The sequence below is a fragment of the Oryzias latipes genome, chromosome 5 (assembly GCF_002234675.1).
Source record: "Oryzias latipes chromosome 5, ASM223467v1".
Classification (NCBI taxonomy): Eukaryota; Metazoa; Chordata; class Actinopteri; order Beloniformes; family Adrianichthyidae; genus Oryzias; species Oryzias latipes.
Window position 1 is genome coordinate 2075486 of NC_019863.2, and position 15450 is coordinate 2090935.

Here is a 15450-nt window from a genome sequence, read left to right on the forward strand (position 1 = left end):
TTGGAGGTCCACACCCCCCTCTCCTGAAAGCGGGCTCAGGGAAATCTGTCAATCAAAAGTTTAAGGTGGGGAGCCAGCGGACACCACACGCTTTTACTGAGGTATCTAACCCTACAGTTTACAACTTGAAAAACTTTGATAGAGAAAAAATTTCATGGAAAAAAATTCAGAACAAGAATGTTTATTCTGACAAACAGAATGAGGAACAGCTGTTTATTTATAGAAGTCTACAGTGAAATACCACTTCAGGTTGTTTATTGGAGCAACTTTGGAGACAAAAATGATCTCATTTTGGGGGTAAAAAGTTTAGTGCAATATATACCAAACTAACATTTCTTTTTACTGTCAGAAAACTGGTGGTGGAGGATCTAAAAAGGCAGGACACTCATAAACATTTTATAAAGGATCATGAACCCAAAAGAGGGGAAACTAAAAAACAGAACCTTAGAAGAACCAAGCAAACAAAACGGACAATCCTCACATTTACACAAACCACTAAAACGGAAAAATCGAATCTTTTTTAACTTAGTACGGTTTCACAAAAGATTGACTTAAATAAAACCTTAGAAAAACTGCTCTACATACCGACCATCTATTGAACGATTGTAAAAGCCCCCCCCCCAGTGGTCTTTTAATTTGGATTGTGAATTTTTTGCCAAAAAAAAAATTTAAGCCATTTTCTAGGACATAGTTTCTGCAGAGCGGCATGAGTTCATTAGAAGTTGCGAGCAATGCCGCCCCCCTTCCCCTCCCCATTGCTGCAGACTCAGAGCAGGGAGCTTGTGGTCCGGCATCATGTTTACGATCTTTTTCAAACGGCATTTTTACGTTTTCAGTGAAACCGCTGATAACGGACAGAAACCGCTCCGTTTCTTCGTCCATTCAGCGAGGCTTGCGATCGGGTTTCTGGGCTTGGTTCCACAGGGGGATTTACTGGCCTTCATGGTCCTTGTAAATCCCATGCCCCCCCCCCCAGCGGCTGCTCACAGGTGTTCCACCTGGCTCCCGTCCACGAGCGCCCCTATCGGTTTCACGCTCCACTTGCAAACAAATATTTTAATGGCGGGGGGACGAGTGACGCGGCTTAATTTCTGGCCGGGTTGCTGCATGTCTGACACGCTGCTGCTGCAGCACACGGGCGCTGAAGCAACAAGTTCCTTTCTGCTGTGAGAGCAAGAATGCGTGTGCTTACACGACCGAGAAAACTGTTGGTAGGAGAAAAATGGAAAATATGAGTCTGTGTCTCAGAGAGGCTTTGATGTGAAAGCGCTCGACATGTGTTGTGTGCAGACGTGCAAAGTGCAGAACTCACCTGTTAGCAATAAGCCTGAGCTCCAGTGCAGAAATGGCATTTCTCTGCATTCCACAGATTCTGCTCCACCAGGGGGCTGGAGAAAAACCACGCTCAGCCGCACACAAACCACAACTCTTCTCACCTCGGAGACCCATTCAGCCACACACAGGAGATCAATCACAGTCAAAACAGACACGCAGGACCAAAGACACCCGTCATGATATCTAGATGCCGCTCGGCTCACAGCAATGAGAGCCGGTCACGCTCACAGAAAACCCATCACAACAGGATGCACGGCCTGCTGCATTCGGCCCGACGCGGGTGGATCTCTGCCTTGTCTCCATATCTGAAAGAACTCTATCCATCCGTGCCCAACAAAGCATTGGCGGTTGAGGAAACCAGTGGAAACGAGCACATGTGGGAGCTCACTCCTGCAAACATCATTCTTTCTTTAACGGTTCTCAACGCCAGCTTTGTTCTTCAACCGACAGCAAGTCTTTATTCCATCATTCAGTGCAGCTTTTCCTGCTCCCACTCTGTGAGAGGCCTGCAGATGCTGAACCTGGCCCTCATTCCAAAACAGCAGGAGTTTGAGTCTCTCAGCTCATTAACACAAAGAGTTACCTCCCAGCCCCGAAACCGCATTTCATTCTTCTCACATGTTCACACAGAAAAACGCAGAGGTTCTTCCAAAATCTCTTTTTATTACATATACATGGAATCGCTCTTTGATTTACACAATGTGTGCATCGCAGACTGTTAGTGCCGGAGAAACAGACGAGCAGCAAAGTGATGGGAGCAGCTGAAAACCTCCTCTTCAGTCCTTCATTACTGGTCCTGTGAAAGCAAACACACACACAGAGAAACGTCTCAGAGCTGCACGCTGTTGAGCAAAAGCTTTTCCCGCTGAGGACTAACCTTAACCGTGCGACCGTGAATCCGATACGGCAGCCTGAAGTCATGCTGGCAGTTGCTGTATCCCATTCCCAAACCCAGGCCTGACCCGAAGGACACGGGCCATGTGCGACCTGCAGGGGGAAACGATGGTCGCTGTGCTTCACCAGGACAGATTACACAAACCCTGCTCCACACAACACCACTTACGTTTGAGGAAAAGGACGGAGAAGACGACGCCGACGCCGAGGCCCGTCACTGCCAAGAGGAAGAAGAGAGGGAGGATGAGAGCCAAGAAAAGTAGAGAGACTTGACAGAGATCAACTTTTATTTAGGCACAAATCCGAGGGACTGGATTTTAGCCTTGATGTAACATCTTTGGTGAAACGGTAAACCGGCAGTCTGCTCGCAAGGAGCCAAGAACAAAAAAGTGAGGGCCTGAAGGCCGGCGAGGACGCGGGTCAGCTGAGGCCGTCGATCCCAGCCGGTCAAGGCCGCACGCCCCTGACTGACGAGCACATCCTGTCAGGGGAGGACGCGCCGTGGTGGCCGTCGGTCGGGTGGAGAGCAGAGCCGGAGCTGGAGGTGGAATGTGCGTGTGCTTTCAGCCTCACCTCGCCGCAGGCTACGCCACACCCCACCACCAGACCAGCTAGCACAGAAAGGCAGAAAAACAGACTTTCGGGCCCCTCCGGCTGCTAATTGGATTCAGAAAACTATGCAGCATGACCAAAGAGCCTGAACCAAAACCCGCAGACTCCTCCATGTTACACAACTTACAAGTGTCAGACAAGACCACAACACCCCGCGCACATCTTTAATCATTCCGCATCGTGGAGTTCTGCTGTTATTTCAAGCAATCCTTCAGATAAATGTCAGATCTGCTCCAGGTTTCCTGCGCTCAACAGCCGCTGGTTCTGCGATTTTCACAACAAAAGCTTTTGGCAAAATCTACGGGGAGATCAGAATCTCACTTTGGCATCTTTTTCCTTTGTCTGAAAGTCTCCGAGGGGATTGGATTCTAACAAAAACATTTGTGTTAGAGTGAAACGGAGGACCCACAAAACTAGAAAGGCTTTTGTGTTTTTATTTTCCCCGCAACAAATGAAGTCCAGAGCTGCTTAATTTCACCCGTATTTATGTTTTCATTGTTTTGACGTGGTTTCGGCGAATGGCATCAATCAGACAGCCGCTTTTAATAATGCTGACTGAATACAGTTCAGATGGAGTAACAGAACACAAAGGGGTTTTTTTGGGTTTCACTGAACGTTCCCAAATTTCCAATGATTGTGTCTGAGGGTTTCAATCTAGGTCATGTTTTATGTTGTTTGCAGAGGCCAGTGTGAGGGGTTTGTTGCCCTAAAAAAAACCAAATTACCCTGCTCAGAATGGTAATTCCATTAGAGTGATTACTCAAGACTCCAGTCCATCTGCACTCTTTTAAGATGTTGCTTCATAAATACATGTCCACATGTTGCAATGCTGCTACTTTGGGGCAATTTCAGAAATATGCAGAACAATCTGGGGTGTGGGCGTCTCCTGGGGTCTGCACACAAAACCTTACAGTTCAGCAAGAATCCTTATCAATTTGTTATATGTGTAGTCTTTTATCCCGTAGTAGTTGCAGTTTTTTTTCTGCTTTATAATTTGCTCTATTAATTCATCTTTAAAACTCTTTATTTCTGGCAATGCTTGATATCCAACTTTTTAGTACAACCTCAGCTGCTTTTTATTTTCAAAGATATATTTTTGATCATATCCCACAATATTTCCACACTGAACCGGAAATTGTCTAACAGACTTGCAAGCAGTAAATGTTGGCATTTCTTGAGTGCAAAAATCACACAAGTCGAGATCAACACATGTAGAGACAAAATAAAAATTGTCTAAATTCACAAACAAAGCAAAGAAAAGGTCAAAACAGTGTGAAAAAAGTCTAAAAAAGCAGGCGAAACTCCACTGAACCACAGAATAAACAAAGTTCCAAGGATTTCTTCCAAGTAGTATCACATTTATGTACCATAACCCTTGTTAGGTTTGCTTAAAGTTTAAACCACAAACTTCAAAGCTACAAACCTTTTGAAAGCTTCACGTTAAATTCTGAGTGAATACAATAATAAATGGGGGGGGGGGGGGGGGGGGGTCAGTGTCACCCCTGCGTCATGGTGGTGAGTTCAGGGACTTCTGGGGGTAAAGTACAGCAGGGGTGTGCTGACCAAACGTTTTTTTTAGTCATAATTCAAAGTAGTATGCAATTCTCAATTGACAGTTCAATTTTCAATTTGATCATGCAAATTCAAAACGCATTTTTATAACTGACAATTCAATCAGCAATTCAGGCTTAGAATATGATTATACTTTTGGTAACACTTTATATTAAGATTCCTTAACAAGCTCTGTTAACACATTAACAAGCATTATAAATGAATTTATAGGGTGTTAGTAAGACATTTATTAGTACAATAAGTCTAATAAGGTTTATTAAATTACTTAGTTAACACATTTACAAGCATTATTATTAGGATGTTTTCAAGATGCTAATGATGCCTTTACTGATATTATAGGTGCTTAACAAATGTGTCAGTGTTAATAAGCTTAATAAGATTTATTAACAACCTTTGTTAACAAATTAAGAAGTATTATTATTGTTTGGGGTTCTAGTAAGATATTTATTAGCATTATAGACGCCTGACACAAGCCGAAGTGTTCATAAGTTTAATAAGTTTTATTAACTAACTTAACAAATTAATAGGCTTTATTAATGTGTCAGATGCTAGTAAGATACTTATTAGCATTATAGATGTCTTGCAAATACCTGAAAGTGTTAATAAGATTTATTAACATCTAAAGTCAGACCATTGTCTTCTAAATCCATATTACTAAACTGCTTATAAGCTTTACAAATGTTTTAATTAACTTTGTTAATAGTTTATTAATTGTTTTGCAGCACCTCATCTAAAGTGTGGACGTTTTTTAGCACCAACAACCACAAAGCATAAAGATTGTAAAAAGAACTTTATGACATTAAAACAGACTAAACATACACAAATCGTTCTGTAAAAGAGATATAATAATTTAATTCAGACAAATAATTCTTTTTAAAAAACATATATACTGGTGTTGGATGACTCTAGCATCATAGCTATAAGGATAACGTATTAGCATCTATCCTGAGTGAAACATTCATTGCAAATCCCATCACCAGGAGACAATTCTCTGCATTCAATGCCAACTGCATTCAACCACTGTTGCCTTGCTTCAAAGTCCACAAGAAAGTTTCACAAGCCAGTCATTTTTGAAGAAAGAAGACAATACACCTACAGGAGCCATGCTAAAGCTAACACGCTAACGACCGACCGGTACAGAATTAAAGATGGGCGGGGCTTTTTTCGTCACCTGTGTGAAAGCAAAGTCTAAGAGGCCAATCAATTGGCTGAAATCGAGCATGCCTGCTTTGCTGATGAGTTTGATTGACAGATTCATTAGCCAATGGTGACATTGGTTAGGTTAGCGTGTTAGCTTTAGCATGGCTCCTGTAGGTTTATTGTTGTCGTTCTTCAAAAATGACTGGCTTGTGCAACTTTCTTGTGGACTTTGAAGCAAGGCAACAGTGGTTGAATGCAGTTGGCATTGAATGCAGAGAATTGTCTCCTGGTGATGGGATTTGCAATGAATGTTTCACTCAGGATAGATGCTAATACGTTATCCTTATAGCTATGATGCTAGAGTCATCCAACACCAGTATATATGTTTTTTAAAAAGAATTATTTGTCTGAATTAAATTATTATATCTCTTTTACAGAACGATTTGTGTATGTTTAGTCTGTTTTAATGTCATAAAGTTCTTTTTACAATCTTTATGCTTTGTGGTTGTTGGTGCTAAAAAACGTCCACACTTTAGATGAGGTGCTGCAAAACAATTAATAAACTATTAACAGAGTTAATTAATACATTTGTAAAGCTTATAAGCAGTTTATTAATATGGATTTAGAAAACAATGGTCTGATTGTAGATGTTAATAAATCTTATTAACACTTTCAGGTATTTGCAAGACATCTATAATGCTAATAAGTATCTTACTAGCATCTGACACATTAATAAAGCCTATTAATTTGTTAAGTTATTTAATAAAACTTATTAAACTTATGAACACTTCGGCTTGTGTGAGACATCTATAATGCTAATAAATGTCTCACTAGAACCCCAAACAATAATAATACTTCTTAATTTGTTAACAAAGGTTGTTAATAAATCTTATTAAGCTTATTAACACTGACACATTTGTTAAGCACCTATAATATCAGTAAATGCATCACTAGCATCTTGAAAACATCCTAATAATAATGCTTGTAAATGTGTTAACTAAGTAATTTAATAAACCTTATTAGACTTATTGTACTAATAAATGTCTTACTAACACCCTATAAATTCATTTATAATGCTTGTTAATGTGTTAACAAAGCTTGTTAAGGAATCTTAATATAAAGTGTTACCATACTTTTTTGCACATTAGACACAGTTTTAAAAATAAGATATTCATTTAAAAAATCAATTGCATTTTAAATTGCCGTGGGTTTTTGATGTCATTATTTAAGAACAAAGCATTTTGAAATTTACAATTCAAATTTCGGATCAGTTTTGTGCTCGGATTCTTAACAGCAGAGTTGGGGGGGGCGCTGTTCCTGCTGGGTTAAGTGTCTTGCCCTCATTAAACTCAATTATGTGGCATCCAGTCTTTGTCCACTGAAAGTCAATCAGAAAGAGCTTTCATTGTGGCAGAGCCCCCCCCCCCCCCCCCCCCCCCACTTTAGGTAAATGAGACAATTGTTAGCATAAAGGCCCGTACACACCGGGACGAATATTCGCCAGGCGTTATTCGCCAGCGTTTTTCGCCACGTTTTTTGTGTTCATACCCAGGCGATTTTCGCTGACGATGAGCCGAGTGAACATGCAATTTCATTCCCTGACATTAGATGGCGCTTAATGTAAACAGAAATACTCCTGTACACAAGGTGGCGCTGCGCAACTTTACGCTTCTTAAAGTCGCTTTTCACTCAGAAGAAGAGAGCAAGTATTTACACGCTTGTCAGAATCAAACAAAGAAAACATGAATATTTCAAGCACCAGTAGCTCCAACTGGTGCTTGGTTCGGGGATATTTTAGAATGTCCGTCATTATTGCTTCGCGGCAGTGTAGACGCTACTTGGCGTCTATCTTCTTCACTGGTATGTGTGCTCAGCAAGGCAGTTTTGTGTTTGAGCGCCCCCAAGTTGTGTTTTACTGTAACTTCAGAAGCTCCAGACACGTGAGCAAAAGCGCCATTCTCATTGGTCGAGTCGCGTCGAAAAAAAAAAAACGAACCCGAGGCGTTTTTTTTTTGACGCTTTAATGCGTGGCGTTTTTTCGCGTCGGTGTGCACACTCTCGTTGGTGCCCTTTGTTTAGTCACGAGGCGTTAAACGTCGGCGAAAATCGCCGGTGAAATTCGTCCCGGTGTGAACAGGCCTTAACACAAGAAGAAACACTAGAGTTACACAGACTACGACCAACAGGAAGCAAGTACAGAGAGAAACAAAAGGAGTGGGGCTTAAATAGAGCCTTGTGGGACCCCCCAGTAAAAAGACACAGACGAGGACAAGGACATCTTGCAGTAAACGCTGACAGAAACTTCTTCAGGAGAAGATTTGAATCCTTCCAACAATCCCTCTTTTGCCCAGAATTGACCCAAGGGTCAATTTTGACCCAACATCTTTTGCTTGCCTACAACTATTACAGAATTCTGTGGCACGAGTTCTGACAAGACATTACACTTTATAAATGTTTTTATGCTCTTGGCCTTTTTATCTTAATGATCTTCTTTTGAAAGGACGACCCAAGGGTCAATTTTGACCCAAGGGTCAATTTTAGGTCCAATACTTTTTACTTTATGTATGTTGCCTCTTGGGGATGTCATCAGGAGACATGGCATTGACTTCACAGCTATGCTGATGACACCCAGCTTTACATTGCTGTCTCCTGATCACCTTGAACCCATTAATGCTCTTTTAAATTGTATTTTCTACTTTAGGTTAAGGATGGCAGACAACTTCCTACAGCTCAACCAGGACAACACAGACGTTTTAATCGTCTGAGACAACAGAGAGATGATTTGACCACATCTCCAGAGTATCTGCAAAGTTTTAAACCTTCTCAATGTGTAATAAACTTGGGTGCACTTCTTGACTGAGCTGAATTTTATCCCTCATATTAAAAATGTCATTAATTATCATCTCAAAAACATTGCCAGACTCCGTCCATTCCTGTCTCTTGCAGCACAGAGGTGCTGATGCATGCTTTGATTTTTACTCCTTTAGATTATTATAATGCTCTGCAGTCTAGTTTACCAAAAACATCTTTTGCTTGCCTACAACTATTACAGAATTCTGTGGCACGAGTTCTGACGAGACATTACACTTTGTAAATGTTTTTATGCTCTTGGCCTTTTTATCTTAATGATCTTCTTTTGAAAGGACGAGCCCTTGAGGATCCTGATGTCCTCCGGCACTGACCTTTTAGTTGTTCCTAAGGTGACGACCAAATAATAGTGAGGCTTCGTTCTGCCATTACAGTCCTCACCTCTGGAACAGCCTGCCGGAGAACCTCAGGGTCTCATGCCAGGTTTTAAGAAGAGGCCCAGGACCCAGCTTTTTAATTTTGCTTTTAGATAATCTTATATACTTTTTTTTTTTTTAATTAGTGTGGCTTGGATGCAGCTGCTCGGCCATGGAAACCCATTCCATGAAGCTCTCTGTGTTCTGTACTTGGGCTAATCTGAAGGACACATGACGTTTGAAGCGATGGATTGAGCAGAAAGTCGGCGACCTCTTTGCACCATGACCTTCAGCATCCACTAATAATAATAATAATGGATTGTATTTATCTGTGCTTTTCAAGTCACTCAAAGTGCTAACATTGTGTCCATTATTCATTCACTCCTCATTCATACTTTGTGATGGTAGCTACGGTTGTAGCCACAGCTGTCCTGGGGCAGACTGACAGAGGCCTGGCTGCCAGTTCGCGCCAACGGTCCCTCTGACCATCACCGGGATCATTCATGCACATTCACACACCAGTGGAGCCACACTGGAGGCAAGGAGGGTGAAGTGTCTTGCCCAAGGACACAACAACAGTTGGCTGGAGGGAGTGGGGATCGAACCGCCGACCCTTCGATCATTGGACGACTTGCTCAACCGCCTGAGCAACTGCCACTGACCTCTCTCCGTCGTGGTCTACCACTTCATGGCTGAGTGTCTGTTGTTCCCAAACTCTTCCATCTTGTTCTGATAGAGCTGACTGTGGAATCTTTAGGAGGAAATTTCACCACTGGACTTGTTGCACAGGTGTCATCCTATGACAGTTCCACGCTGGAAATCACTGAGAGCGACCCATTCTTTACCAAATGTTTATGAAAACAGTCTGACTGCTTGATTTTATACACCTGTGGCCAGACCAAGTGATCAGGATGCCTGACTCTGATCATTTGGATGGTTGAGCCAATACGTTTGGAAATATAGGGTATGAGAAGCAATTTTTATAAATAACACTTGATTGATTAAATCTAAAATGTAAAATCTTATGCCACTATCATAGGATCTAATGAATGCAAATGACTGCCAACTTGAATTGTTGAAGACTTAGATTAAAATCACATGATAGAAAATGACTAAAGTCTAAAACTCTTGGTAACAAGCCTGATGTGCTGAGAGTCACATTTACAGTTTCTGATCAATGAAACTGTAGAAGAAAGTCTTCAGGAAATAAAAAGGTTCAAAATCATCATCAGACCAACTACACTTGATGCAAAATCAACGCAAAGCTCAGAGACCCTCAGTGCTGGCATAACTTCTGCAAGTACTCGCTGTTACACCCACTACACTAAAACTGCCGTAATCTTAGCACCGCAGGTTTCGTTTGCCTCTAGAAGTGGAGTCAGATCCACATCAGCAGCAAAAACCCGGTAAGAACCGATCCTGCTGCAGACAACAGCTGCTCCTCTGCGTATCAACGTACCTCAATGAGGAGAAATCAAAACATTCTGGACGGTTATCACAAAAAAGGCAAATAAAAGGAATTCATGGAAAAATCCTAAAGTAAAGTATTTGTAAAATATCAGGGAAACTTCTCCTCTTTAGCAAAGACTCTGTTTCCTGAGTGGCCTACCAGTTACTCCAGAGCAATAACATTTTTCAACTAATCATAATTACTTCCTGTTATTAAGAGGATGTTGCTGATTGTTTCCCTCTGCAGCATTGATTCACATGCTCAGTACCCCCCCCCCACGGAGTTGACCTTTCTCATGCTCTTCCTATATTTATCATAAGGTCGTTTGGCTTGATTGAGGAAACTGGTTTTCAATACGTTTGGCGTAGAATTCGTTTGACCTCATTTCAAGGGAAGTGAAACCTTTTTAAGGAATCTCACATCATCATTTCTGAACTTTAGAGACAATACGAGTTTTTGTCGTTTCAACGTACAAAAAATGATGATCGTAAACATCAATGTTCTAAAAATGTTCAACATGTTTGAAAAATGTGATCGCAGACTTAGAGAAAATATGCAACTATAGTCTTCTTGTCGTTTCGTCCTTTTTAAATTATTTGGGTGCTGGAGAAGAACTGGAGCATACTCATATACAGTGGTGGACAAAATAGTTGGTCCCCCTCAGTTAAAGAAAGAAAGTCCACAATGCTCACTGAAATGACTTGAAACGTTCAAAAGTAACAATAAATTAAAATGTATTAAAAATCAAATAATCAAAATCGGCCATTCCTTTTGAGTTGTTGATTAACAGAAATATAAAAAAAAAAAAACTAATGAAATAGGGCTGGACAAAAATGATGGGACCCATAACTTAATATTTTGTTGCACAACCTTTTGAGGCAATCACTGCAATGAAACGGTTTCTGTATTTGTCAATGAGCCTTCTGCACCTGTCCACAGGTATTTTGGCCCCCTCCTCATGAGCAAACTGCTCCAGTTGTCTCAGGTTTGACGGGTGTCTTCTCCAAATGGTGAAATAGTCACGTTGCTGTTTGGTGAAAAGGTGTGAACCACACTGAACATGGACAACAGAAAACCAAGGAGAGAATTGTCCCAGGACATTAGAAACACAATGATAGACAAACATGGTAAAGGTAAAGGCTAGAAAACCATCTCTAAGCAGCTTGAAGTTCCTGTGACCACAGTGGCACATATTATTCAGAAGTTTAAGACCCACGGGACTAGGCCTGCACAATATACCGCAAATTTATCGTTATCGCAATATCCAGCTCTGCAATATGCATATCGCAAAAGACGGTGAATATCGCAATAAATCGCAAACCCAAAATGTGTTAAAACAATCTTCTAGCAGCTTGAAGCATTTAACGAATCAAATAAATCCCTTTATGCTTTGACCAATCAGATGGACGCCTTCCCATTGTTGACCAATCAGATGGAGGCCTATTATGTTAACCCTGGTCCTGAAGAGCCTCAACCCTGCCTGTTTTCCAGCTCTCCTTAACCAGCTTGCTGTTGATTGGCTGACTCAAGTGATTTCACATCCTGATTGACTGAACACACCTGATTTTGGTTATCATTATCGAGCAGTCTAGGGAGAACTGGAAAACAGACAGGGTTGAGGCTCTTGAGGACCAGGGTTAGCCACCCTGACGTTTGTCCCCCATGTTGATGAGGGTCATTTGGAGTATAATTTTTAAACTGTTGCAATGAAATGGGAATGATGTTTTTGTTTATTTTTCTATTTGTTTATTTACCGCAAATTTATCGTTATCGCAATATTGATCACTAATATCGCATATCGCAAGTTTTCCTCATATCGTGCAGCCCTACACGGGACAGTAGCCAACCTCCCTGGACGGTGGAAGAGGAAAATTGATGACAAATTGAGGAGACGGATGGTTGGAACTGGATCCAAAGAGCCCAGAACAACTTCCAAAGACATTAACCCTTGTGCTATCTTGGATGACCCCACCCTTACATTAACGTGTTCTCCCTACCATGACAAAGGTGGATAAAGGTGGAAAGATTTCATGTACTCCATGGACACCAGTGAAGATCACAAATCATTGAAGAAAAAAGGTTCAGCGCACTGTCTAGTGGGTCTAGATGACCCAACTCCCTATGTTAAAGTGCCTAGGATAGCACAAGGGTTAAAGGTGAACTCCTAGATCAAGGTACATCAGTGTCAGATCTCACCATTCGTGGTTGTTTGAGCCAGAGTGGACTTCATGGGAGACGACCAAGGAGGACACCACTGTTGAAAGGAAATCATCAAAAAGCCAGACTGGAATTAGCAAAAATGCATGTTGACAAGCCACAAAGCTTCTGGGAAAATGTCCTTTGGACAGATGAGACCAAACTGGAGCTTTTTGGTAAGGCACATCAGCTCTATGTTGGTAGACTCAAGAATGAAGCAAACAACCAAAAGAACACTGTCCCTACTGTGAAACATGGAGGAGGCTCAGTTCAGTTTTGGGGCTGCTTTGCTGCATCTCCCACAGGGTGTCTTGAAGTTGTGAAGGTCAAATGAAATCTCCCGATTATCAAGGCATTCTGGGTAGAAATGTGCTGCTTAGTGTCAGAAAGCTTGGTCTCAGTCTCAGGTCATGGGTCTTCCAACAGGACAAAGATCCAAAACACACAGCCAAAAACCCCAAGAATGGCTCAGAGAAAAGCGTTGGACTATTCTGAAGTGGCCTTCTATGAGCCCAGATCTGAATCCCATTGAACATCAGTGGAAGGAGCTGAAACATGCCATTTGGAGAAGACACCCGTCAAACCTGAGACAACTGGAGCAGTTTGCTCATGAGGAGGGGGCCAAAATACCTGTGGACAGGTGGAGAAGGCTCATTGACAAATACAGAAACCGTTTCATTGCAGTGATTGCCTCAAAAGGTTGTGCAACAAAATATTAAGTTATGGGTACCGTCATCTATGTCCAGCCCTATTTCATTAGTTTGTTTTTTTAAATAATTCTGTTAATCAACAACTCAAAAGGAATGGCTGATTTTGATTATTTGATTTTCTATAAATTTATTTAATTTAATTTATTGTCACTTTTGAACGTTTCAAGTCATGTCAGTGAGCATTGTGGACTTTCTTTCTTTAACTGAGGGGGACCGACAGTTTTTGTCCACCAGTGTACCAATCAGAAAGCAGTTTGTTTTTGTAATCTCCTTATGAAAATCCAGAACAAATGTTAACAATGTTGTACTTGAAGTAAAAGGTCCTGCTTTTATTGTTGTACCCCACATAAATCTCTTCTCCAGTTTCTATCAATACACAAAAGAACTAAATTCACCAAAGCTTAACAAAGTAAATAAATAAATAGTAGCAGTAATAAACTGAAAAGACTCCTAGTTTGTGAAATCAGATCAAATTGGCCCCTACACTAATACCATAAAAAGAACAAAGGATTAATCCTCTACAGCAAGACAGTTGGAATTTTTTGAAACCAAACTTTATAAAATGAACTAAATGTAAGATGCTTACATCGACTGCAAAGATGTAAAATGGAAAAAATATCAGAAATGTTGAGAATATATGCATAACATAAGTAGAAAACAGCCAAGAGGAACACAGATTCCTGTAGAAAAGCTCATTGTCTCCTTTTCATTAACTGCTTAGAAACACATTTTTAATGCCCTACTTTTTCCTTGTTTTCAGAAATCCCTGCTGATTAACTATCATGCAGGGCCCACCAAAGAGAAAACGTAAAGACAGAGAAAACTTAAAAAGATTCCATAAATAACAAAAACAACACTGGTCCCTTCAGGACTGGAAGTGGACACACTCAGAATGAGGCAAAAATGTATGAAATGTACGTTTTCTTACTACAATATGATACCATCCATTTATTTATTTTCCAAACCAGGATCATGGTGTTGCTGGAGCCTATCCCAGCATCCAGTGGGCAAAGGAAGGGTCCACCTTTGACAGATCGCCAGTTCATCACAGAGGAACACCAATTAAAGCCTAAACATGTATCGCCTAGTTTGTTGTTCAAAACTACAAACTTCAGGAAAAGTGGAAAGATATGAGCCGACCCAAATGAAGGAGGCTCTAAGGGCAGGGATGCCCCGTTTAGTCTAGTTTAACCATTACCTATAGAATTCTATGACTTTATGTTCTTTATGATTCATGTTCATTACACGGTTACCGGTTTGAAGCCCAATGAGACGACTATTGTTGTAATATAGGGCTATATAAATAAAACTGAACTGAAGGTCACAGGAGGACACTATTGGTAAATACATTAAAGTAAGAATAGTTCTGGGTGCTTAGTTAAATAGGACGCTGATGCGGGGTTTTCTTTAGTTTATTTTTGAAGAATCACCAAAGTCATAACAGTTCAAAATCTGTTTTGGTGATTGTTTATTGCTGAAGTGAACCTGTGGTGTTAGATTGGCCGTCAGGAAGCCTGTAAACCCGGATTTGTTTACACTTCTAAATACACTGATGTTTGAAAGCTGATGTTTGAAGGCCAATACCGTAAACGCCACTGAAACCAAACCTAAGCTTTTCTTTTCATTCATTCGACCTTAAGTCCCAGTCCCAGCATGGCTACACAGCAACATGCTGCTATAATAAACACCTACGTTTACGCCACAGGCTCAAAAACACTGTCTCTATTCTCTGCACACAGTCTGCCAAAAGGGTAAGACAGATAACCGTTGAAGGATTTTTCATTTATAGGAAGGTAACAACCTGTTTTGACAGCCGTATCTGCAAGGCAGCGGTCCCACTTTCGTCCGTATTCGTCAGCCATCTTTTCCTGAGGTCACAGAGCTCGAGGAAGTATCGCGAGACAAAAACAGAAATCGCGTGAAATCCTGTCAAAGCACTGTCAACTTCATTCGATTGTATTAGGTTTTAAATAGAAATTTTAATATCTTTTTTTTGTATAAAGTTTCCCAAACAAGAACAAAACAAACATTTTTTTAATTATGAAAATGTTCATCTTGTGGAAATTAAAGGGGCTATCTTTAAGTAGAGATAGAGATATTCTTTATTGATCCCACATTGGGGAAATTCAATTGCTACAGCAGTTAAAAAGAAGAATGACAGCAATGTGCAAAAGACTGAAGGGGTGCTCAAAATGTGCAAAAATAGAAAAAGTAGCTACTCTTCATTCTAGAATTATGTTTTTTTCTTCCCATTCCTCAGTTTTATTGTGAATTTCTTTTTCTTCCTAATCTCTGTACCTCTCATACTCTCAATGTG

The 15450-nt window shown here is 40.8% G+C and overlaps 1 protein-coding gene across 1 annotated transcript; it reads right to left on the reverse strand.

Annotated features, from left to right (window-relative positions):
* Window positions 1-1978: 1978 nt before the first annotated feature.
* minos1 (mitochondrial inner membrane organizing system 1) lies at window positions 1979-15064 on the reverse strand. Its single transcript, XM_004068456.4, has 4 exons — window positions 14935-15064; window positions 2399-2446; window positions 2213-2322; window positions 1979-2131 (listed from the first exon to the last, which is right to left on the reverse strand). The coding sequence occupies exons 1-4, from the start codon at window positions 14993-14995 to the stop codon at window positions 2123-2125; spliced, it is 228 nt and encodes a 75-aa protein (XP_004068504.1). The 5' UTR covers window positions 14996-15064; the 3' UTR covers window positions 1979-2122.
* Window positions 15065-15450: the final 386 nt, after the last annotated feature.

Bases quoted from the DNA above. Each gene is read 5' to 3' on its own strand.
- minos1 (XM_004068456.4), bottom strand. From the start codon at position 14,995: ATGGCTGACGAATACGGACGAAAGTGGGACCGCTGCCTTGCAGATACG. The intron at 2,447-14,934 runs GTTGTTACCTTC...TCCTCTTGGCAG, and splicing joins AGATACGGCTGTCAAAACAG to TGACGGGCCTCGGCGTCGGC. The intron at 2,323-2,398 runs GTAAGTGGTGTT...TTCCCCCTGCAG, and splicing joins CTCCGTCCTTTTCCTCAAAC to GTCGCACATGGCCCGTGTCC.